This window comes from Patiria miniata, unplaced genomic scaffold (assembly GCF_015706575.1).
Source record: "Patiria miniata isolate m_02_andy unplaced genomic scaffold, ASM1570657v1 HiC_scaffold_9, whole genome shotgun sequence".
In the NCBI taxonomy this organism is placed as follows: Eukaryota; Metazoa; Echinodermata; class Asteroidea; order Valvatida; family Asterinidae; genus Patiria; species Patiria miniata.
The window spans coordinates 19,816,804-19,843,179 of NW_024037076.1; the positions used below are offsets into that span (position 1 = coordinate 19,816,804).

At 41.3% G+C, this 26,376-nt stretch overlaps 1 protein-coding gene and 1 non-coding gene across 6 annotated transcripts in view; both read left to right on the forward strand.

The window, feature by feature from the left end:
- Positions 1-26,376, forward strand: part of LOC119720187 (inositol hexakisphosphate and diphosphoinositol-pentakisphosphate kinase 2-like) — a 55,343-nt gene that overhangs the window by 6,452 nt on the left and 22,515 nt on the right. For 4 of the 5 annotated variants that reach the window (XM_038189757.1, XM_038189761.1, XM_038189760.1 and 1 more), the window contains exons 2-11: positions 626-960; positions 2,399-2,481; positions 2,812-2,966; positions 3,293-3,394; positions 4,467-4,628; positions 5,352-5,473; positions 8,211-8,312; positions 9,428-9,514; positions 11,691-11,828; positions 12,835-12,977. In XM_038189757.1, coding sequence (XP_038045685.1) covers positions 647-960; positions 2,399-2,481; positions 2,812-2,966; positions 3,293-3,394; positions 4,467-4,628; positions 5,352-5,473; positions 8,211-8,312; positions 9,428-9,514; positions 11,691-11,828; positions 12,835-12,977 — 1,408 coding nt within the window. In that variant the 5' untranslated portion in view covers positions 626-646. Of the gene's footprint in view, positions 1-625; positions 961-2,398; positions 2,482-2,811; positions 2,967-3,292; positions 3,395-4,466; positions 4,629-5,351; positions 5,474-8,210; positions 8,313-9,427; positions 9,515-11,690; positions 11,829-12,834; positions 12,978-18,381; positions 18,391-26,376 lie in introns of all 5 variants that reach the window. The other variant, XM_038189759.1, reaches the window with a different exon arrangement.
- On the forward strand, positions 3,511-3,583 carry Trnaa-ggc. Its single transcript has one exon. It is a non-coding gene; the product is annotated as a tRNA-Ala (tRNA).

The window sequence follows — 26,376 nt, forward strand, 5'->3', positions numbered from 1 at the left end:
TGGGCCATTTGTGTGAGAGCGTCAAGTTCCGTCAAGTAGTGCACCCAACCAGGGGGGGGGGGGGGGGGTCTTGAGCCCTCCTTAGAGGTTGTCAATTTTTTTTAGTCCCAATTCGACTGTGGTGATGTATGTGGCCTATTTTTGAGTAGTATAATAATAGGTGCTGTACCCCGGTACCAGACAAAAATTTCGCAACCAATGTCAAACTAGTCCGTTCCCGCCCCCCAAAAGTTCTGCGGCCAAAAATTTTGGGCAATATTTTTTGAACAAATTTCCAAAAAAAATTTGACAAAAAATGTGTGAGCCCCCCCCTCCCTCAGCCAAATCATGGGTGCGCCACTGGTTCTGTCACACATGTGTTCAAATGTCCCTCCCAACCCTTGGTTTGTAACCGTGGAGAGAATACTTCTGCATGGAGTCTGTAGGTTAGAGAGTGCGAACTGATGCCTACTGGTATGCACTATGAAAGGTTTAACAAGATATTGGACCAAAGAGATGGTGCTGAGTCCACCCTCCCAGTTATTGTAAAATTAACTTTTTCACCACTAGAGTGCTGATATACATGCTGAGTGATGCAAACCCTAGTAATTTGTTCCTTTCAATTGATTATTTTGTTGTTGATTAGGAGGGTCTACCAGATTCCACCATGAACATCCCGGGCTGGGACAGCGGCGAGGTCACGATCAAAGGCTCGGTGGGCATCTGCGCCATGGCCAAGAAGTCCCGCTCCAAGCCTATGCGGGAGATCCTGAGCCGCTTGGAGATGTTTGAGCACATCGACATCATCATCTTCCAGGAGGAGGTCATCCTGAACGATCCCGTGGAGCAGTGGCCCATCTGTGATTGTCTGGTCTCCTTCTTCTCCCAGGGCTTCCCGTTGGAGAAGGCCATCGAGTACGCCAAGCTGCGCAAGCCGCTGGTCATCAACGACCTGGAGGCACAGTACAACCTGCTGGATAGGTCAGGAAGACGTTGGGATGCCTGAAGGATTACCATGGAAAATGTTTTGGAAAATTTGATTATTTCCAAACTACCCAAGTGTGACAAGGGTTAGGTTTACCTGTGCAAGCCACTGGTCATCAGTGGCCTAGAAGCACAGTACAACCGGCTGGATAGGTCAGGAAGACTTGCAATTGCCAAAGGATTACTGTGGCCATTGATTTGGCAAGCCACCTCAGCACCCCCTCCCCCTTTCTTCCTACCCCATACAAAAACATTCTAGTCTCTGTACAAACTGCTACATAGGTACAGATTTGGAAGACTAAATCTGTTGCCCTGTTAAAATAGGATTGCTATGCAAAAAAATCCTCAAATCTCCAGTTTTACATTGGTTTTTATCACCCTGGCTTTTAATTATCCCCCTGGCTTTTAAGCCAATTAGAGGGGATCTTGCGATGATTTTCTGAGTATATTCCTTCTGTGTGTATGTGTGTCCGTGTGTTCCATTTTGGTCAGGTTAACTAATTAGTGCCGTCATATGAAAAGTCAGACTTCACTCTCAGCCAAACTTGGTGACTTTAATCTTTGGGTAGGGAGACTTCAGATGGCTTGAGACATTTGAGGTCGAAGGTCATCTAGGGGTCAATGGACCGACCCGGCCTGTCAATCAAACAGTGCGTACTGACCAATAAGATGACGTCTTTCGGTCAGATGACTTGAGACATTTGAGGTCAAAGGTCATCTAGGGGTCTAATGAGGTCATTGTTGATTTTGGTTAAGTACACTGAAAAGTGTGCTTACTAACTGACTGTATAAATACTGCCAGCATGCCAGGGGGATCGCGCAAGTTTGTGGGGTGCTGTGGTCCAATGGTTACGGTGTTCGACTCGTGTGCCATGGTACATGGGTTCAAATCCTGACCGTGGGAACATGGTGCTTGTGCTCTTGAGCAAGGCACTTTACCATTATTGCTTCGTCCTTCGGATTGGACGTAAAGCTGTAGGTCCTGTGTGCTGTGTAATGCACGTTAAAGAACCCAGAAACACTTAACGCTAAGAGAAGGGGTTTGCCCCGGTGTTTCTGGCAGTGGCTGCAATATGCACCGCAGCACCTTGTAAACCATTATAAGGTGCTACATGACGGGTCTCATATTTCTCATAAACTTTATTTACCTTTCTTTAATAATAGACATAATCTCCAGCGCCTTGAGTACCTAATTGTTGGTAGATATGTGCGCTATATAAGACTCCGGTATTACTATTATTATAAAGTTTAACTTGCACTTTTTTTGGAATTCATGATTTTATTTGGAGGCACATTATGTCTTGCATGCAGGATGGGTCTGGAGAACTAGTGACACTTTGGTGTGTAAATACATCTCCATGTTAATTTTGAAATTTTTAATCCTATATTGATGTCATATTTTTGATGTATGTCAATTTTGTTATATATTCCACAGGAGGAAGGTGTACAAGATTTTGTATGAGCAGGGCATTGCCGTACCTCGCTTTACCGTCTTTGACAGTGATAACGACAGTCCTGGTAAATTTTTATATCAAAACGTAAATGAAAACAACTAAAAAGCTGTTGCAAACTGCTGACTGACTGGGTTGACCTGAAATATACAAATAAAAAACCTTCTGAATTTCATTTTCATTTATAACTTAACTGAAGTTTAAATATCATTTTGAGAATTGGATGCGTTGAATGCGTTGACTGCAATGCCTCATCCGCCACCCACCCCTTTAAAAATCTGAGATCTCAACACCCCAGCTACCCCTTTTGAAAAAAATCCTGGAGCTGAGCTTCAGTCTAAAATGGCTCCCTGGTTTAGGATCTTTCTAAAGTTGAGAATAATTCTAAACTCTGCAGAAAACGTGATCAACGAAACCGACGACCAGATCGAGGTCTGTGGCCAGGTCTTCCAAAAACCCTTCGTGGAGAAGCCAGTGTCAGCGGAGGACCACAACATCTACATCTACTATCCCTCCTCAGCCGGGGGAGGGAGCCAAAGATTGTTCCGAAAGGTCAGGTCCCAATTTTTACCTTTTTGCTAAGTGAATATGAGATGGGAACCAGTCACGGGCAATACAAAACGCATGACATGTTGGTTGGTAACCTGTATCTACTAAGCAAATCTTTTCGACGCTTAGCACATTTCTGTGATAAGAGGTCTCACATGAATGTCCTTTTCCTGAACTTTGATCCACATTTACTGAATTGAGGCAAGGCTCCTTGCTCAGGGACACAAGATGTTTGATCCTATTGGGTTAATTTGAGGTGTGCTTTTCTGTATTTTCTGGGCAATCAATTTTCTTACAATCAATGTTGTCACTTTTTGTCTTGTATAAAGATTGGAAGTCGCAGTAGCGTTTACTCATCTGTCAACACCCTCCGTGAGAAAGGCTCTTACATCTATGAGGAGTTCATGCCCACGGATGGGACAGATGTCAAGGTAAAATTCAGAATTTCAAGCTGTCTTTTTTTCTCATGAGTATTTCATACAACCCTACACAGTGTCCATAAACATAGTCCTTTATGTCTTGACAAAATGGGGAGCTGCCAACATGGGGCTGGATAGCTCAGTTGGTAGAGCACCAGAGTGGCAATCTGGAGGTCGCAGGTTCAAACCCCGCTCCAGTCCATTTCTTTGTTCAAATTGTTCTTTTATATCTTGATCTGTTTATAAGGCCCATACAATAGAATTTTGAAAGCCATCCTTGCGATTCATTCTTGTGTCCGATTTCACTTTGTTGTCAATGGCCGTATTGCCAGTTGTACAGTTTTTTTGGGGTCTTAAGCTGATGTGAAATTTCCATATACACTAGCAAAATATTGACTTCATTTTTAGGTAGAAACTTCAGGGTTAAAGCTACCACAGCATCAAAGGTTGCCAACATTTTGGGGTCAATTGTTGATGTTTAATTGTGGATTCAGTAGACGACAGTATCAAGTAACCATTTTGCAGAAATTAATTTCATCACCGCTATGCTATACATTGTAAATCGCAAAGATTGTATGTGTGTGTTAACTATGGTTGATCGTCGAAGCTGGGACTCGCTCGTGAAGCAGGCAACACCTAGCGTGTGACAGGCAGCAAGGCAAAGCCTTGTGGAGCTATTATTTTGTATTCACAATTTGTACAGAAAACATCTGATCTGTAGAGTGTGTGTCCTAAGTAACATCACAGCAACAGCACCCTCAGTTGTCAGGAATAGTTGTTGAATAATGTACTCTCAAAAAGTATCTTTGTTATTCTCATAGAGTTTACAGGAATGGATATTTGAGCAAAACATGTTTCAGTTTTAAATGCGATTCGCTCTTTTCACGCTCCGCCATAGGCATGCAGAGCCTCGATCTGGCCAGTTTACACAATGAAAATGGCCGGTTTTGTGATCTGAACCCCGATACGGGGAATCACCGAACCGGCTATTTTTCATTGTGTTAACTTGCCGGATCGAGGCTGTGCATGCCTATAGTGGAAGCGTGAAAAGAGCCGAATGACCATTGATCCATTCTTACACAAGGTGTACACGGTAGGACCAGACTATGCCCATGCAGAAGCTAGGAAGTCGCCTGCCTTGGACGGTAAGGTGGAGAGGGACAGTGAGGGCAAAGAAGTCAGGTACCCAGTCATCCTGAGTAACCATGAGAAACTGATTGCCCGCAAGGTCTGCTTGGCATTCAAGGTATGTCAGATAACTAAGGAATCATAGGGGAGTTAAGATAACTAAGGGGAGGGGAGGGGGCTAACAAGATCCCTGTTTGAAGCCTGTAGCCCCCCTTTCAATTCAAAGAAAGCGGTCAGTGTGGTAAAGATGCACAATTAGTGTCAAAATGCATGTTAGTCCGCATAGGGTATGATGGTCCTTGTATGAAAAAGTTTTACAAATTCATACTTACACATTTACAATGTTCTGCTTGTAGTATGTCAAATGGATAATGAGATTTTGTCACAATGCATGTATTTTGACAAAATCCTTTATACTTGGCAAACACAGGTCTGCTATTTCTTATGGTTAAAAGTTAGTTTATTTTACAAGTTACACTGTCCTGTGTAACAATTTTTGCTGTCTCCAACAGCTTTCATAATTGTTGGCATATTTGCTCTGTTTTTACATTCAATTAGCCCCCCTCTGTGGCAATTAAAACACTTAAAAACTTGGGGTTTTGCAAAAGTTGGGATCCTGAGCAGGATCCTAGCACTAATTATTCATAGATTGGACCAATCACAGCCAAGAGTTTTGACCAATCAGCAGATAGATTGAAGCACTAATGATATGCAACAGTGAAACAATGCATGCACATGTACTGCATGTACTGTGTGGGTCATTCTGTCACAGCACTTTGAGCAAGCTGGATCAATGTACATGTAGCATTGTGTAACGCTGTAGTTGTCTTTCCATTTACAGCAATCGGTGTGCGGTTTTGATTTGCTGAGGGCCAATGGGAAATCATACGTGTGCGATGTCAACGGTTTCAGCTTTGTCAAGAATTCCAAGAAGTACTACGATGACTGCGCCAAAATACTGGGGTAAGGACACTAGTTATTAAAAGTCATCCTGATCATGAAACTCGGGGATTCCTCCAACTGTGTCCAAGCAATTGTAGCTTTTTACTAAGAAAACAATGAAGAAATGTTCAGGAAAATACTTCAGGGAAATTGGAACTTAAAACCCAGTGAACATGTCAGCTCAGGTAGGATTCAAGCCCAGGGCCCAATTTCATGGTTCTTCTTTTATCTTTAGAGAATAATACTCGCTTACTACATAGCTGCCAACTATTGCGAATTTTTCGTAATTATTACGAATTGTTTGTTAAATTGCGAAAATAGGAATTGCCACTAAAAAATTACGAATTTCCCATTTTCTACCTAACGAAAAAAAAAATACTTGTAAGGCCAAAAAAAAAAGTCTCCGGTTTCTGGTATGGAGCTTGCCCAAAAAGTGGTGCGGCGACGTGGCTTTTTTTTTTTCTTACCTGATTTTTTTGCTTCAAATGTCGGCTGATGACTGCAAATGGTGCCCGACTAAACTTAGTGCAAATATATGGGAGTCCAGAGAGGCCACATAAAGCTTATTCTCGACCATAACCTAATCTAAAAACACGTTAAAATTGTGCAGCAGCAGGATTCCAGTCAAACCAGTGAGTTTGGTGGTTTTGAGACATCATCTTTCATTGAAAAAAAAACTTTTTCATTTTGCCGACGCGCATGGCTACGGCGACGCGCGCGCATACCAGAAACCGGAGACTTTTTTTTTTTGGCCTAAAGTATCGTTTTTGCCCAAAACTTCTGGCAAAATGTTACGATAATGGATGGACTGGTGACAAGTCTAATAAGCAATGCGGTCAAGCACCTGATAGACATCAATGCGATGTGCGCAGTGGAGTACTTGAGGACCAGACTAAAAATATTTTTCAATGGTGTGTCATTTGTGCATGTGCACCTCGTGGATGTGTGGTTGTGTGTACTCTGACTACTTTTCAGTGACGATCGAGAGCACAATTGGTCGCTTATTGCCGGGATGAGACCCATCAGTGCGAGATTTTAATCATGGAATTTAATAAGAGTATGGTTGGAATAATTGGTAATAGAGGTTGAGTTTATCACAATGTCCAGAAAAGATAAATCAGCATGCGTTTGCAAGGTATGTTGGCGGGATATTTCTATTGCATCGATCATTGTGTGTAACTCGAAACTCAACATCGATAGCATGCATCTCAAAATATATGCGCACATGTTATTATTGTAATTATTTATTTGACTTCAACAAACAAATACAGACAGTAAAACAAAATTAATTAAAAAAAATTATTATTATTTTTTTTTTTAATTTAAAAAAATAAATTATCCTTTGGCCTACAGTACATTATCAATCACAACAAGAAGGGTATGCACATGTATGTGTATGTAAACAATGTACCTGTACTCGATGTTGGTAAAGCTGGTACATACACAGTTAATATACGAGCAGTTGAAAATGACCGTGCGGATTGTTGGCAGCTATGTTACTATAGCTAAACAATTTCTTGCTTGTGGCTGGCATATTTCACAGGTTAGTGAAGAAATTTGGCTTATTGGTATGTGCACATGGACACCCCGTAACTAAGGATTTTGTGCTTGTAGGGTCGGCATAGAGCGGAGAACATAAGAACATAGAGCGGAGAGTAACTTTAAGGGTTTTCCTTTAAGGCCAAAAAAAAAGAGTCTCCGGTTTCTGGTCTGTGCGCGCATCGCTATAGCTATGCGTGTCGGCAAAATCAAAAAGGTTTTTTTCAACGTAAGATGATGTCTCAAAACCGCCAAACCCACTGGTTTGATTGGAATCCTGCTGCTGCACAATTTTAACGTGCTTTTAGATGGGGTTACAATCGAGTATAAGCTTTATGTGGCCTCTCAAAACTCCCATATATTTTGCACTAAATTTAGTCAGGCACCATTTGCAGATGGTGTTGTAATTTGTTAATTGTACGTCTGGAGCCAGACTGAGGGAGCGGCGGTCGTGTATCTGGAACCTGTAAACGCTTTTTAATTAGAGCAATATGTAAGGAAGCAGACTAATGACCAGCCTGGCAGCATATGCACGATGACGTTACCGTTTTCTCTGATTTTTCTTTTGACTGTCCAAATTTCCCAAAGAATGTTCGTGTCAGTCGAGATCGTAAGTAGTTGATGCAGAATCTCAAGCTTATTATGGCCTTACTGAGTTCACCTCAAACTCCACACTGAAGGATATTTTTGAGAGTTTAAAGGGGATCGAAGCGTCATCTGCAATAGCTGCAACACATGCACGATGTCGATGTCGCTGTATGGTCTGATGTTACCGTTTTCTCTGATTTTTCTCTTGACTATCCAAATTTCCCGAAGAATGTTTTTGTCGGTCAAGATTGTAATAAGTGGGTGCAGAATTCCTAAGCCTGTTATGGCCTTACTGAGGTCACCTCAAGCTCCACACTGAAGGATATTTTTGAGAGTTTAAAGGGGATCGAAGCATCATCTGCAACATCAGCCGACATTTGAAGAAAAAAAAGTAGGGGAAAAACCCAGCGTTGCCGCACCACTTTTGGGGCAAGCTCCATACCAGAAACCGGAGACTTTTTTGGTGGCCTAATAAGAGGAAATTTTGTATGTCTCCTACTTGTTTGTTTCTGTACCACTGTCATTTTGCCTTTGACAAAGATACCGAAATGTTAGGCTCCTCTAATTTTGTTGATTTAGATGAAATTTTCCTAATTTTGTTTCCATTTTATTATTTGTTTTGTTTGCTCAGTAATTTGGTGATGAGAGAGCTGGCTCCCAAGTACAACATTCCCTGGCAGATGTTTACTATGGAGGAGGAGATCCCTTATGTGCCCACCACCTCAGGCACTGTGTGAGTAGGAACATACAAACAATTCTAAGCACCCAAATATCCTTTGCCCAATCCCTCTGTGAGTACAATCATGTTGAGTAATGTTACTCGCGCATCACAGGTCTATATCAAGGGAATATGCAGGGTGACCCCCAAAAACGCAACCCTAAAACATTCGCCTTTTAAAAAAACAAAGGCATCGGTGGATGTTTATGTTCTGGGTATCAGATTAAAGCTGAGAGCTTCTTCTTCCAAATACTGAAAAAATCATGAAAATAGCACATTGGGTTGCTGAGAAAACGCCAATTATGTACAAGTAGTCATTTTTCATCCTGTACACTCAGCTTTAATCTGATACCCAAAACATAAAAATCCACTGATCCCTTTTTGTTTAAAGGCAAATGTTTTAGGGTTGCATTTTTTGGGGTCACCCTGTATATGTGTTTGGCCAGTTTTCAACAAGTAGGCAAGCAGGCAGATTCAGTCACACTTCACTACTCTCCACAATGCTGTTTTTGTGTGCAGTGACTCTCTGTGTGACAGTTACTTTGGCACTTTATATCCCTTCACCTGAAACTGACCTGTAGGGTTTACATATCGATATTACTCTCAATATTGACTTAATTAGCTCAAACTGTGTCAGAATCAGTGTTGTCCTTTTCTGAGTTGACTAGCATAATGCAATACAAAAGTGCTATAGTAGAATACAAATATAACATGGTTTGAGGGTGGACAGTCGCTAATTTACATTTACGTGGGCAACCGTCTTTTTATGTGTAGCTAGGGCAATGTTCGTGCGTGCGTACTTCACCTTTGCGACAGTTCCACGGTTGCTTTGTAAAGCGCATGCGTAGTAAACTGTCCCATGGGTTACCTGTGCGACTACATATGCATAGTCTACTACGCATGCATATTTACCCTGTACGTGAATACTCGCGCGTGCGCTTGGTAAACAGCAAAAATAGCATCTGGCACATGATGGTGAATGGACCAGTGAGAATTCGGCTTTCGGTCATGAATATGTATGATGTAAAGTAACAGTGAATGCTACGCAGCTGTGAATGCTACGTAGGAATATTGAATAAACATTCTTCAATTCCTTTTGGAAGATGTTAAATCTTTTTTTTACCGTGTAGAATGGAGCTGCGTTGTGTGATAGCAGTCATTCGCCATGGTGACCGAACCCCCAAGCAGAAGATGAAGATGGAGGTCAAGCATCCCAAGTCAGTATCCCTTTACCATCTTTGGCAGATTGCATTCAGCTCCTAAGCATGAAATTGTAATAGGTATTTGCAGAACAGTAATGGGTTACCAGCGCAAAATGTAAGGGGGTGTATTTTGGAGTGGAGTGGCCACGTGGTCTGCACCTGATTTCATCAAACTCTTCGTAACTTACGATGCATCGCAGTGCTGCGACGCGTCATATCCCTACGATGCGTCGCAGCTGCGACACGTCCTGCGATCCATTTCACAAAACACGTCGTAAGTGCGATGCTTCGTAGGTGTATTTATAGCACAACTCGGTGACTGTTTTATGTATTTAGTCAGCGTACAGTAAATAGTCGTCTGATATTCAACAAAGAGTCGTCGGATCTCTGCTAAAAATTTGTTAAAATGTAAAACAAAATGGCGGCCGTGCGATGCAATTTTGAAGGAAAACGAGCTCTCAATGGACTGTATAGCTACTTTGAAATTTTAACTGCAATATTCCAGTCTGATTCATAATTATTCAATGAATTTTCTATTTACAACTTTACACACATTGCCTCAGTATTATAATCTCGTTTATGTAATTTTTATGGCATTAAACTAGCTAAGAAAGGGACTCTTCTTATTTTGCGATGACCACTAGACACGTCGTAACTTGCGACGTGTTTTAAGCCGTTGTCAAGGAACTTATGACGCGTTTAACACATCGCAACTTTCGTGAAATGGATGATACGACACGTCGCAAGTTGCGACGTGTTACACGTCGTAACTCGAGTTGCGACGCGTCGCAGCGCTTTGTGAAATCGGGTGCTGGACCATTGAATTTGTGGTCTGTGGGTAATTGTTGCGGGTTCGAGTCCAGCCTGGGGTGATGGTTTGCATGCCCTCAGGCAAGGCACTTTGTCACTCATTGCTTCTCTCCACCCTGGAGTAAATGGGTACCTGTGAGGGTAGAGATGCTTATTGTGGTTGATTTTTAATAGCTACTTTACGCCGAAATGGCAGCATCGAGCTGTATTCTCCCTAGGGAGCTGAGATTGTCTTTGGAATGTTTTATTGGCCCAATTGAGCAGGGTAATAATGATGTTCATGTAGCGCCTTGAGCACCAATAACGGTGCTTTATAAAATACACATTATAATTATTATTATTCTTATTATTATTTTACTTGTGACTTGCTTAGGACATTAGAGTTGTTCATCCTGTGCTATTTGTGAGTTTCACTCCAAAAATAGGTTTTGTTTTTAAATTGCTGCTTTTCTTAGTGGTATAAAAGGTATTCACTTTTGAATGATACATTATCCCATCCAACAAATCAATGCTCCCATGTTTAATTATGGAATACTTACTTTTCAAATATTGATTTATTAGTGGCCAGACAAACAATTAAGGCTTGTATTGTTTTGTGCATTTTAGAGAGTTAAAAAAGTCCAAAATATCTGTTATTGTTTGAATGAAACAAACATTATTAGAATGTGGCTGCCATGGTAAAGTGGTAAAATGGCAAATAGACTGTGAGCCAATCTAGATCCCCAAATGAAGTGTTTTAATAAAGGACAAACCAAAGTGAGGATTAACCCTAACTCCCTGGGCATTTTTGCTGGGATGCAACCTCAATCCTGCAAAATCCTACAACTGCCCCCATGTAATATTGCACACAGCCTCAATCCTCCAAAATCATCCGTTATCTCTTGAATGTGGTCCTTTGAGGGGTGACGTAACTACCTCAATCCTGCAAAACCGTCCAGCAATCACTGTCAATATGTTGAAGCAGAGCCAGTGACATCATGGAGCAGTGCGGAGGATTTCATGTATATTCTAGGCCTAAATGTATGCACGGCTGAGCATAAGCAACACAAGGTCCGGCCCAACACCTTGATAGTGCATCCTCTAACATCAGCCACACATGTTTGCCATATAGCCTCAATCCTGCAAAATCCTCCATTTTCCAAAGAGGATTTTGGAGGATTGGGGAAGGTTGTGGTTAAGGGTCATACTTCACACAAATGCGAAGCAAATTATGACATCACAAAACCTTTCACTCAATGTTGTAGTGTGTTCAACTTATGAAATATCACAGCCCCAAAACTTGACATGACGGCACAAGTACACATTAGCGTTCTTGTTCCTGCTGAGTATGAGTGGGCCCTTAAACTGCCCACTGATTGTTGATGGCATTCGATCGTTGCAGATTTTTCAAGCTGTTTGAGAAGTACGGCGGCTTCGACAAGGGGAAGATCAAGCTGAAGAGGCCCAAGCAGCTCCAGGAGGTGCTGGATGTGGCCCGATATCTGCTGGAGGAACTCAAGAGACAAAAACACAGGAACAGGTCAGGGTTGTTAAAACTCCTGTCAGTGACTCGACTTTAGTAACAATTTTTCAGCGACTCAACTCTATTTGAGTCATTACAGGCAAAGGACTTGACTTGAGCCAATGTAATACTCCACTTGAGTCAGAGGCCCATCAACTCTCGAGTCATATGTGTCAAAGTCAAATGTGGAAAATAATTTTGGTGACTATTAACGTAACAAGCTAGGTACAACTTAACGCCACCTAAAAGCACATGTATACCATGCACGGTTCGGGGGGGGGGGGGGGGGGGGGGGGGTAGTGGGCTAGAGGGGGCTTTAGGCCCCCTCCCCCCAAATGTTGTCTCTAGCCCCCCCCCCCCCAAAAAAAAAACCATAACAAAAAAATGGCAGTAGCAAATTTTAGAAGGTGACGCCTAATGCCAACGGTCTCCCCCCTAAAAAAAGTAGTCTTGAGAAGGGGGCATTTGTACAATATTAGGTAATATAGTGTGCATGATTGTAGGATTTTATCAGCCTTCTGGCCATTGATTTTTGGAGGCCTAAGTGTCCGCAGAAAAAAAGGGTCTACATTTCAGCACATCACCCTGTAAAAATATCTGGATCCACCCCAGCTAGCCCCCCCAAAATATAGGATCTAGAACTGCGCCTGATGTATACCACTCCACAGGCTTATACCTTGTACTACCATAACAAAAATTATCTTACCTGAACCAGAAATTATATTACCTTAAAAAAAAAAAAAAATTCAATTTGTGAAAGTAAAGAAAAAGATAGCGCTAAAATGTCAGTGACGCACTGACAGCAAGAATGTTCGACTCGACCCTGTTAACCTAATGACTGGACTCCACTTGTGTCACTGCCTTGGAATGACACTACTCACTGAAGTCACAAAATGAAGTGACTCGTTGACGAGTAGCTGCACTTGGAAGTTTTGGCACCTTTTATGGTACACATTGGTGCCAGAGAGAATGTCACCGAATAACTCTGACAGAGTTAATCTAAAGCTTCTCTCTCCTCTTGCAGACTTGAGATTGAGGAGAGGGAATCCAAGCTGGAACAGCTCAAGGCAGTCTTAGAGATGTACGGTCACTTCTCAGGCATCAACCGTAAGGTGCAGCTCAAGTACCAGCCCCACGGACAGCCCCGTCACTCCAGCAGCGAAGAAGGTATGCATTGAAGAAATAACAAATAAATACTGACATTTTATGTTTAGATGGTAGCTCTTTAAGATCGCCTGAATCCCTGATTGCGTGGTTGTGACAATGTGGAAAGATTCTTTGTGATTGAGTCCGTTTTGGCATTTCGTATGCATACATGCACATCAGGATTTGATGTTTTTCACATTGGAACAAATGCTAAGATAAATGTATACAAATCTATGGGGTTCACGGTAATTTATTTTGCAATCTGTAATTTCCATGCATTCTGAAAAGAAGACAGAAATATATTTTGCACCTATATTTAGGATGGAGCACAAAATTTACTCTGAAATATGGTGCAATCTATAACAATTTCTGGATGTACTTCAAAACGAAAGGTTTTCTTCAATTTTGTTAGCCTTTTGCAGGCATATGATAGATTTGTTTATCTTGACTTAAAAGTTGTGAATTTTTGGTGAGCCCTCTTGCACAATTTGAGTACCAATCAGATGGCGTGCTGAGCACTTTACGTTGCTGTAATGAACCACGTACTATAAAGTTTGCTTTTACGAAATCATTAAACCACGAGGCACATTGCAGATGATGTTTCTCCTTGGAACATTGTACAGTAGAACTTTGCAATAGCAAACTCAATGTTGTCCACAAGAGATTGTTTCAATACACTGATCCATTAAGCCCAGCCCCATAATGTTGTGACCAATCACAGTCAAGATTAATGTCTGACATGTAGGCCTACTGACATACGTGTAGTCTGGTTCCCAGACCAAAAGATTCTGACTATTCTGACAAAATATTAGGTCAGCTAGTCGCCACAGCTAAAAATAAAAATAAGTATATTTTTTAAGCCCTTTCTCAAAGCTTGGCTTCATTTCCGGTTTGTTTTTATCAATAAGAGCCTTTAATGTTTCGATCTAATTTTAAATTAACCGCTATCTTTTATATCATACAGTTTGATATTTTTGTAAGAAAACATTGACTGATATTGAGCTGGAATATCCAAAGTTAGGGACCCAAATATCCGGCAAAGCCAAAATCGGGACGGAGCAGAGCTTTGGAAACCCCTAGGTAACCATCATCAGATCTGAAATAGAACACGACGCGGCAAAGCTTACCCCTCGTACAATCCAAGTGCATACTGAGGCACAAAGTCGTCCTGGAATTTCAAAATTTTAAAATGAAAGCAATGAATATATGAACTCTTTTCACTTTTTTTTTAATACAACCTTGACAGGTAAATAAAAACTATATTATACCCCAAAATACCTGGGCACTATCCAAGAGTGTTGACGAAATGCGTTCGGTAAACTTCAGACATTTTCAGATACGGGCAGGATTCTGCCCATTTTTGGCTGTGTCTAATTTTAGCCATGGCAGCTACTTGAATCTCTTTGTCTGGGAACCAGACTAACATGCATGCTCAAATGACTGACATGTGTGCACATGCCAGTGACACGCATGGCGGGAACATGCAGTGTGGCGCATGTGTTGTCACCCACATGTGTAGTGGTGGGTGGGGGAGGCTCTATTGATTGGTCTATTTGGGAGCCACAGGGACCAAATGTTTGGTAGAGTGCTGTTTGTATTAACAGCAGTCGACTGTATCTCTCATACGAAAGTTGGGCTGTTTCCGAATTATTTGGCTGCAGCTGTATAATAACACTCGGGTCTATGGGTAGTGGCTACAGCAGCCGCTTCCATAGGCGCGTACGTAATTTCCAGCCAGAGCCAAGTAATTCAGACAGGGCTCTGGTCTAGTTTCATTGATAACGACATGAGGTTTGTAATGTTGGTCATTTTTAGGAAAAACAATGGTTACATGTAGGTGACTTACATGTTTAGAGTTTTTGCCCCACAAAGATAGATATGGTAGATTTTTGGAAAACAGGTTCATGACATGGAACTATCATATTTAAATGGTCATGACAACAAAGTTTAAACAAATTTCTGGTGAGTTGTACCCATGTTTAAAGCTTCCTTTGAAAAGTGCGTGGCTTAATTCCTCTAATGGAACCTTAAGGAGTCCATGATTCACATCCTATTTCTAGGCAAAATGTTACCGTCGCAAATAGGATAAATCGATTCCCTGTGATACAAAACCCAAATTTACAAAGTTTGCAGACGTTAGGATTAGGTTAGGATCAGGGGTCATTAGAGTTAGGATTTTTTTGTGCACAAATCTATGGGAATGTTTCCCTAAGGTAATATTTTCGATAATAATAAGTACTGTCATGATGAGTTTAATGCAGAAGTTAGTCATGAAACTCTACCCGTACAAACCATGTAGATCATACACATACATGTAGCAGATATGGATGTTTTTATACAGATTAAGAAAACAATATCGGTGACTGAGATAACATCTACAGTTACGTTGGCAGCAGATTTTATAGTAGACCGTGGAGCATTAGGTTTTTTGGCTTCAAAAATTAGTGCTAAACTAATTGTTTGCAGGTACATGTAATTGTAAGCATTGACTGGGGCCCAGTATTCATGGCTCTGTTAAAGGTGATGGTAATGCTCAGCAAGTATATGTATGCCAACTTGCCAAGGGCCTGTCTAAATTCACATCCGCGACGAGTTCCAGACAAGTTGCGGGTAGAATCATTCACTTTGTCTGCAAGAAGCTCAGAGATACCAACCTTCCCGAAACCTCCGCTTTTCAGAGCCAATTACAATATGACGGAAAGGCAACAAAAAGTTACGGTCGTCAATTTTTTTTTTGCCAGTAAAGACTTTATTGAGATGAAACTTTTCTGATTTTAATCGGAATTCCCACTATCTTCAAATTTATTTCCAAAAGTCTGATTGTTTCTGACGATCGTTTGTTTGCAATATATATTTCAATTTCAACGAATTTGATGAAAACGGCACTGTGACTTCTGTATTGCAAGCGCAATTTTAATCTGTTCAACAAGTCATCAGTGCACAGATTGTATGCAAATACCTGAAAATGCATGTTGGCCTGGATCAGAGTAGTGCTCTGGAAATAAGTTTTAGCATATGACACGTCTGAAACTACATCGCACATAGCTTCAAGGCTGACGATAATGCCATTTCTCCCCCGTGTATGTTAGTGGAGTTGTTTGGTCATGCTGCTTGAATGATGCACTTGTCTAGGATTTTTTCCTTGACTTTCTCAGAGGGGAACGTTAATTCAGATTTTTTAATTTTAAGGTATTACACTGAACATTTTCACATCATAACATTTTGTTTGGATCTGAAATAAAACAGAAGGAGATGTCCAGAAATACGGCACAAAGTTCATTGTATGTGTGTACCATACCGGTACAAGTAAATGTGTAACTGTAGCACGGCTCAGATGTCTGACACATTTTTTTGGGTTTTTTTCTGATGCTTTTATTCCCCATAGGCCAGTTGCATCTCCGAGATCATATCCATCTGTTGCAATACTTTTCACGTACAAGTTGACAGAATGCTGGTTTTTGTGTCATTTGTTTTTGTTGTATTTGCACTGATGGGGAAATAAAACCATTTCATTTTTTGGTACATTATGTGCAAATATTGTAGAGCAAGTGTCACATCGTGGCGCAGTGCTACCGTACGATTGTTGGTTTTGTGTACGTCTGTATTACTGTATATAGTCAACAGACTGTACTACAAATTTGGTAAAATCGTCGCGTCAGCACAACAAGGTCGTAACTCGATTCTGCAACAAAGTAGTATCTGGCGCGAATATGCTCCATGCAACAAGGTCGTATCTCGCGCATCACGAGGTCCATTGACTTTGTGTGTAAATCCAGGTTACATGTACTTTAAGCAAGATACAACCTTTTGACATTGATAACTGGTGTTTCAGTACATGACCTCACATGCCATTTTAGGAGATACGACCTTGTTGCACGGACACAACGTAATAGACAATTTGTTTTAGCCTACCTGACAGGGTAGTCACCCTCCCTGAAAGTAAAGGCTCTGCATTTGTCCTGGAAATTTTCTGGGGAAATTATCATTAGCAACTGCTTGACTCGCCAATACTGATAACTTCATTGCAAAAAGATTGCGGGGAAGTTGTTCAGAATCCTGCAACTCATACCCGATGCGATGTCCGCAACTTGTCCGGAATTCGTCCCGGATATGAATTGAAACGAGCCCTAAGCAGAACTCGGCAGTCCCATGAAGTTGGCCCCAGGTGGACTAATACTTCTGTCTATTATTAAAAGTGTGGGTGGGGTTTTGCTAACTGTGTGTTTGCGGGTTTGTTTGTCTGTCTCAATATTGCTTTGCCTGTCTTGGAATACATTAACAGGAGATAGAGATAAGTTGCAATGGAGCATCACAAGAATAGTATGACAAGACAATAGACCCTGATTGTATTGGCTTCACTCTTTGTTTACGTGTGCCCTTTCTTATGGGAGCCAGCTGGGGACGAGAGCCACAAAGCTCCCATAAGAAGTGCACATGTATGCAAACACAATGTTATGTTAACATTATAACTCAGGTCTATTGATATGCAAGGAATCAATACCGGTACATTGTATATTGATAATAGTCCAGGCAACTTTTTAATAATGGGCATCAGAAAAAAGAGAGATTTTTTGGGGTTCAAATTCGCAAGTTAGGAGTGTGTTCCCTTATTAACTTGTCAAGTCTCTTCTTTGAAGGAGTGGGGTGGGGGGGGGGTCTTATGATTCCCCCCCCCCCCAATTTTTTCCCAAAATTGTCCACAGTCATGAAAGCCATGAGTCAAAACGACACATCCAGATTTTGATGCCTATTGATATTTTCTGCAAAAACTGATCCAGGAAAAGACATTGAGCTTCCCTTAGCTGTTATTTGAGCGGCCATACACAAAACATTGCTCATTTTTTGTACTGTACCCAGTACTTCCTGAAGTTGAGGAAGAAAAATCCATAATTTCCCAAAAACTTATGGACAATTTTTTTTTTGCCTTGATAGTAAGCCAGTTCAGTATAAGTCTAGGTCAAAGGTCATTCAGGATAAAATCGCTGACGTGATGTTACACGATGTTACGCGATGTTACGCGAACGCCCGTTCTGCTCTTAATTAACATGCAAGCATAGTGCGCCCATCTCCCTGCGCGTTCATGCGCCTTCGATGAGTGTGCGATTATCCCAAATGACCTGTGACCCATATCATTGTGTGCATGCGTAGTTGGAATACCGAACTGGCTTATTGGTTAATTCCCAAGAGAAAACATAATTTTAACCAAAATATTTTGTACTTTGAATTGAGATGAAAAGGGATACATTCTTTTCCAAAATATAGAAAGAAAATTTCCACAAGCTTTGGTTAATTTCCAAGAGAACATGTAATTTTAACCAAAATATGTTAGGGTTTTGAAGTGACATTTGGTCATGTCGGTGTTGTTTGTTGTCTGGGCCAGCTTTTCAAACCTTTCATGTTCTCTCTCCCCCTTTATCTATCACAGCTTCCTCAGGTTGGTCAATACGCTTCTCTGGTACTACGGTACTACAGTTTCCCATCCCCAACGTTAACCCCAATACCTGGCAGGCTCTAAGTATTTTTGCTTCCCTTCTGTTAGGGTCGATTCACACTTCAAGTGAATGCAATGTGCAAGTTATTCCCTCCCAAAGTTTTGCGTCCGTGTAACTTGGTGGTTGTCATTCATTAGATGAATCGCTGTTTGCACACATGCGCGAAACCTATTCGGTTGTGGTCTTGGAGAACTGTTGGGAAAGAGAAAATCTTGGAATCGTGCAAATTTGCAGTGAGTTCCACTGCCAAAGTTGATCCAAAATGGAAAAAAAATCCCTGCAAATAAAAGGGTGTCCCTCTTTCATTCTTTTGGTTCTCATTTGGTTCTCAAGTTCGATATCTTGCTCATATTCACTCGAGGAATGAGACTGACCTCAATCCATTCGTGCCAGTCACTTTGTCGGTGTGGGCTTTTTACAAACTCATCGTAAAAAAGAAATGATGGCTTTCCTCATAATGTGCATTACCATCACACACGTACCCATCGCTTCATTTGCAGTTTAGTTTGATTGACAACCTACACCAAAAAAACCAAGCAATAAAAAAGTCACTTCAAAATGTATTTGCGTGGCTGAACTTGCTTGTTGTGCAGTGTCGTCTGGAACAGTTTGTTTGGCATTTCTTTGCGGTGAAATAATTATGCCAAGGGTTGTAGTTTTAAAGCTGCCTGCCTTGTATGTGTGTGTGTTTTTGCAAAATGTCTGTTTGCTAGTACGGCTGATTTTGTTTCAAATTCAACATGCCAGTAGCCATGACTTTCCTTATTTGGTTAAAGCTGCTCCTCCCTTGCTATTTGTGAGTTTCACCCCAAAAAAATAGAATGTGCGATTTCTAAATTTCTATTTTTCTAGCTATACAAAAGTTAGTCACTTTTGAATGAGACACCGAACAAAAAAACCCCAACCCACGTTGAGTTATGGAATAATTACTTTCCAAAATTTTGAATTGTTTGCGGTCCGATAATAATTGAGGCAGATCTTTTTGTGCATATGGACACGGTTGAAACATCCAAAGTTGAAAAAAAAAAGAGTTTTACCGTTATATGTACAAATCGCAAATTTGTAAGAAAAAAAAAAAATGAATATATGTTGATGAGCACAAGATGAGCAACTTTATACAAACCAATTTAAAAAAAGGGAAAGTTGCAGGTTCCACACAGATACTTGGGAACGTATGTATATAAAATCTTTAGAGTCAACATTTTTAGTCCCAGAAAGGGCAACGTTGTTACCTCTCACAGCACCAGATTCATATTTAGTTGCTCATCTACAAACCGACTGCATTAAAAAAACCAGTGCTTGCAGGTTGTATCCTAAACCTCTACACTTTTGTACTTTCACTGAGAAATTAGCACGCTTAAAGGCCAGTTATGCTCAGCTCGGCTGCAAATGCGTATGCTTATTTGCAACGTTATGTCAAGTTTTCGCGCTTCCAATTTTGCAAAAGTTTCACACATTTTAACTCCAGGGAATTTCGTAGCAAATGTTTCATGAAATCAAATTCGCTTGGCATTCGCATTCACATGGGTGGCTTGTGCGTAAAGCGTTCGCCTCTCACCAAGGTGACCACGGTTCGAATCCTGGCCGCGGATCGCATGTGAGTAGAGTTGTGCGTTGGTTCTCTCCTGTGCTACGAGGGTTTTTCTCCGGGCCCTCCGGTTTTCCTCCCTCTGGAAAAATCAAACACTTTCGATCTCAGGCTGTGCTCCGTGGTCATATATGGGTCGATGTGGCCGGCAGCCATAGGCGCCTTTACGTGCCAGTGGCCCGACAACGTTGTAGCCGCGTCCTTCGCAATTCAGCATACCAGCTGCGAGTAAGGATGATTAGCCTGCCAAATTATTATTATTATAAACCCGGTCTTAACTGCACAAACACTGCAATTCAATAGTGGTTGAGATTTTACGTATCATTAGTGCTGCAGGTCAAGTCAAAAAAGTTCAGGGCTCAATTTTGAGAGAAAAAATCCCAAAATACAATTATATTCAATATTCCCCTCTCAAAATGATGTCACTGCCTACTGATTGTCACATGCATCGACTTTTTGGGAGTCAAATTTTCGTGAGGCACATCAGCTCCGCCATGTTTGGAAGAAATTTTGAGCAAAATTCGCGCGTGTTTAGAACATTTTGCACACTGCGCGCACATGTACTGATGGTGTTGAATACGCAGCTGTAATTTGCCTACCAAGATGACTGTCTACGAGAGGGGTCTATACAGTATTGTGTACCATTCCGAGCCTGTATTCATGCTATTAATTTCTTTTAGCGCGCTATCAAATGAACAAAAAAATCAAGTAGTTCTGTAAAACCCTTGCAGTGTTGTGAATAGTTTGTGTGTGTTTGCTTGATAGAAGTGTCAAACATGTTTTAGGTAAAACAATTCTGATCATGAATCTGTTGCAGTGTGGATGGCCAGAGCATGCGAAATACAGAAAGCTGTACAGTTGTGTAAAACGCCTTTTCTTGCAAACAGTTTCAAGAATTAACTTAAGTTTCATCCAGTCAATAGATCTGCAGTTTTCCATTAGATGTTGTTGCCAGTTGGATTTGAAAATCAGTCCTCACTGCATGCCATCACTCATATGATTGAACCTAGAATAGAATTGTCTAAATTGTGATTCCATTCACTGTCAATTGAACTGTAATCATTCATGCATGTAGGTACAGGATTCAAGATCATGTTACCCTAGCTGTAGTCCTACTCAAGATAACCTGTGCATGTCCAGTGGCTGTTGCAGTAGGAGTTTCTAGGTTTTTGTCTTGATATGATCAGATATAGAGTCAGAGATGACCAGTGCATTGTTGTTTCACGACCGCTGATGCTGGGTCAACTAAATATTTTAATATTTACACAAGTTCACATTTGGACATCAGAATTAGGTCAGTCAGACTACCGGGCACTTAAAAGGCAGAATATTTAAGTTGCACATTTTTGGCAGCAGCCCAAAAAAATTTGAGGGTGTTGCCATTCCTTGTACATACCATATGTAAATGTATGATATGAGGTGATATTAGGGTTCTAGTGTGCTAGTCTTCTTGCACCGGTTGATCTAGAAATTTTCCAAGAGCTGGGGGGGGGGGGGGGGGGGGGGGGGGGGTTGGGGGTGGGGGTGGGGGATGTTGGGATGTTGAGCGCATTATAGTACTGACGTAGAAATAACTACATGTAGAAATAACTACGGGTAGAAATAACTATGGTATTGGGTTTTCATTTTTTCACTCGGGGGGGGGGGGGGGGGGGGCTGCCTCCTACTGCCGCCGGTGCCTTGTTAAGAGTATTTTTTATCCCCCCCCCCGAATGGGATGCCTCTACAGGTAACTCTCAGCTAATGCCAGTATCCACCTAGACTCCTGGGTGAAGCAAATGGGGGTTAAGTGGCTTGCCCAGGGACACCATAATAATCAGCAGCTTGATTCAAATTCCTAACCCTCTGACTACAAGTCAGAAACTGTAACAACTTGGTCCATGCATGAAAGTGTCTCACAGTGTACCAAAAATGATAATTTAAAAACCCAGCAAACACAGCAAAGGGAACGTACAGTGGCTTAGAACACCAACCGCCATTTTTGTTTCTCTCACTTTTGTAGCTTTGTTAGCATTTCTTGCCATGCACTCGCTCGTGAATACCGATGCTGACACAGAGAGTGATGCAATATTCGACTCCTCATCAGCAAGTGCGGCACATCCACTGTCATTTGACTCCGGTCTGTGCCACTCTCACTTCATTGCTTGCTTGAACACCCCCCATGTCCGAAGCCCCTCCCCCAATGTCCTAAACCCCTCCCCCAGCCCTTCCATTCACAGTGTGTATGAAAGTAGTCAACCTGTTCAGTTTGCATTGCGTGTGCAGTTGCTGTTATATTCCAAAAGTTACATCCAGTACATGTAGACAGTTGAGTAATATTGTAACGCTGGTCTAAGACTGTGCCCAATATTCAAATATTTGAGATATATTTGAGTATTGAATATTCAAATATCCCCTTTTATTATTTGAATATTCAGAAATGAAATGTAGAACAATAGGTGGGGAAATGTAGCATTCCGTAAATAGATCAGGGTTGCATTTATGTTTTTGTTTTGTTTTTTGTTTTTGGTGTGGTTTTATTTTTGTTTAATTTTGTTTTTTTGCTGATACCTTTAAAAAAATCTTTTATGCTACCAGAAGTAGTCCACAAAAATCAGAAGCAGTTAGACTGATTATGTTTTATAATATTAGTACACATTTTAAAACTTTGTTACTGCTTTATTGACCCTAACTTCCCCATGTTTTCCTTCCAGTAATACTGCATATTCAAATATCTGATAAACTGGAGCTATGAATATTCAGATATTTGTATTATTATTCAAATTGGCTCAGCCAAACCATGCTCACTGACATCCCTCACATTGCATTGACTAGGTCACAGTCACGGAACAAGTTTTTTTTTGTTTTTGTCTGTCATGCTGCTATGTACATTTGTAACTGGAATCCCCCCAGCCCAAAACAGTTAGTAAAGCTAGCTTGGAGTTAATGGTAATTTGTAAAAGTTTCCTTTCTAGTCTGAATGGCGCGGTGCGCGAACAAGAGACAGCAGTTTTTTTGTTGACTGCTTTCTACTAGCACAGTGGACGGAACACACATATGCCACGAAGAGCGCACAAGTAACATTAGTGGGGTCTGCTCATAAGTCTGTCACATCATAGGTCCGACGCCTCATAAGTCCGAAATTTTGGACTTATGAGGTGTCGGACTTATGAGGCATAAAATTTATTTATTCCGCCTCATAGGTCCGACGCCGCATAAGTCCGACGCCTCATAGCTCCGGCACCACCGTCAGAAACAGCGTTTGTCCATTGGTGGACTTATGAGGTGTCGGACTTATGAGGCATCGGACCTATGAGGCAGAATAATGCTTCATAAGTCCGACGCCTCATAAGTTTGAAATTTTGGACTTACGAGGTGTCGGACCTATGAGGTGTCGGACGTATGACACGGCCCCATATTAGTCTGTATATGGGGAATTCCACGGTTGCTGTAATTACCTTTTTAATACTGAAAAGGTTTAATAACTGTTATCCCCATGGTAGATAGAGTAGACCTAGACCTGCGTTACATTTTCGTAACGTGAGTAACCAATTTTGTGCGTCTTGTTTATCATACATAACACATTTTTCTGGATGTCGTCTTTGGTGCTTAGGTAGGTCTAGGTCTTCTCTATCTACCATGGGGATAACAGTTATTAAACCTTTTCAGTAAGGTAATTACAGCCCAAGGAAACTCAAAAGTACATCAAAAATGTAACGTGAGTAACCGTGGAATTGCCCATATGCACAAAGCCATAGCGTGAGCATGAGCGTTAGACATAATTGTCGAAAATGCTTTGGAATGTCTCTCACAGTGGTCTCCCCCAACTCTCCTTTTCTTACCGTTGAGGGGGTAGTTGTGCACAGAGCCCATTGAAGGGAAACCCCTGGGAAGATGCTCAAGGGCAACCCGTGCAGTCATGGTCCGATTCCATAGAGCAGCTAAGACCAAAACGAAAAAGGAAAAAAATCCTTAGCTATATTTATTAGAACTAGTTACAGGAAATTTTAGTGGGTTATCTGTTTCTGCTTTTCTATTTTGCACAATATTCTGTGCTAGGAAGTTCCATAGAATTTGCAGTCAGCTTAGGAAATAGAAAGCAAATCCACTGCTTTCTGCAGACGCTGCTTTTCTGCACATTTCTGTCTGCAGACCATGAGCTGTAAGCACACAAGTTACCCCATTGAAACTGCAGGACAGGGCACTGTCTTTGCTCAATGTTGACGTTCCTCGAAAATCTGGTATTGTCCCCTTCAGCCATAGGAGGAATGTCGCATCATTCTGTGTCTTCTACAGACATTTTCTGGATGCATCCTTCCATTGAACTTCCTGAAATTTTACCCCCAAAAATGGCAGTCAATACTTTCCTTCTCCATCAGATGCAGCGGCGTAACTAGCGTTAAGCTGCTGGGGGGAACCTAGGGGTGCACCAATTTTTCAAGGGGGGCACTGAGGGCAACGTATATATTTGTGTGCAATTCAACATTGGGGGGGGGGGGATGTGCCTCCCTTGCCCCCCTTCCCCAACGCAGTTACGCCACTGATCAGATGTATAACAAAGCTGTAAAAAAATTGCAACTACCAATACCTATATTGAGTGTACCTCATTTGGGGTTGATTTTCATTTTTTTGATGACAATATACATGTAGAGGGTGAGTAAAAAAAACAAATGTCGGGACTATTGTTTTATTGAAGTTCTGCATGTAGCACTTTCAAAATCTAGGATATGAAAGCCCCATTCATAAGCTTTCTTTTAGTACAAGAATCATTCAAATCACTCATGTACTTTTCAAGTTACAGAATTTTAAACACAACCACCGTTTTAAGGTTCTGTCCACGGATCACAAAAAAAGTTCAGTGTTCTTTCAGCAAAACGAAAACAATTCACACACATCCCTATATGATTTGTTTTCATTTTGCTGAAAAAAAAACACTGAACTTTTTTGTGATCCGTGGACAGAACCTTAAAACGGTGGTTGTGTTTAAAATTCTGTAACTTGAAAAGTACATGAGTGATTTGAATGATTCTTGTACTAAAAGAAAGCTTATGAATGGGGCTTTCATATCCTAGATTTTGAAAGTGCTACATGCAGAACTTCACTAAAACAATGGTCCCAACATTTGGGTTTCGGTTTTTTTTTACTCACCCTGTATAGCGGTAAAAAAGGAGCACAGTAACAGGAGATGCAACACATTTTCGTAAAATCAAAATGCCACTATTATATGGGCTCCATGGATGAACAAGAGTGGGCACTTTCCTACCACTTTCGAGAGCCCGGTGGACAGGACGCCCCTCGTGTGCATTCTGGTTTGCGCGTGTACAGCCCGTAGTACGCAGGACTTATGTACGCTATTCTGAATGTGCACACAGCCATAGCGTCTTCACGTGATCATCAGGCGTCATCGGCAATGCATTCGATTGTCTCCCCCAACTTTCCCTTTCTCACTATTGATCGGGTACTTGTGCACGAAGCCCATAGAGGTCTCCATACATACATCCGGGGTGTGAAATCTCAGCTTTACAGCTGATTTCAGCTTTTTTTGTTTTGGATTTCAGATTTTTTCCCTCACATGCTGTGTACAAAAGTATAGGAGATTTCCAAAGTTCAACCTTTTTAAGCTGTTTCAGCTATTTTTATCAGTGGTCACTCACACCCCTGATACATACACCTGTGTTGAATAACCATGGAAAGTCGCATGTTTGTGGTTCACTCTTGTGTTCATTGCATTTTTGCATGAAAAATGTTAGAAACCACATTGAACCCATTAGCACCTGTACTGCATTGTATTACATTGTATTACATTGTGTTTATTCTCTGATGGATCCATAAAACCTTAGACTTAGAGTGCTAAGGTGAATTTGGGAGTAACAGGCAGAGTGGTTTGTGCTGGTACAAGTACTAATGGGTTGAATTAAAAAAAAAAAATCAAAGTCAGAAATGTTCAAAGTAACACCTCAAATTAAGCATGGTCTTTTAAAAACGAAATCTTTGGTTTTTTACCCCTCAGCCGAGAGGCTCGAGGGGTATTGTTTGTTCTTGCACTAATCATATTCGGTCATGAGAATAAAAAATATACAATAAAGTGTGGCGCTAATATATCGGTCTCCATAGCATCAACAATGTCAGAGCGCTTAACATTTTCTCCTCTTTCATCACGCCACGAGACCACGCGGTGCACACATTCCGTCCTCTACACACACAAGTACCCATTTGTATTCCTGGGTGGAGAGATTGTAGTTAAGTGTCTTGCCCAAGGGCACAAACACCATGTTCCTGGCAGGGTTTGAACCCACGCACCATTGTACATGAGTCAAACACCGTGACGACTAGACAGTGGCATATTCTGTATACAGTACCT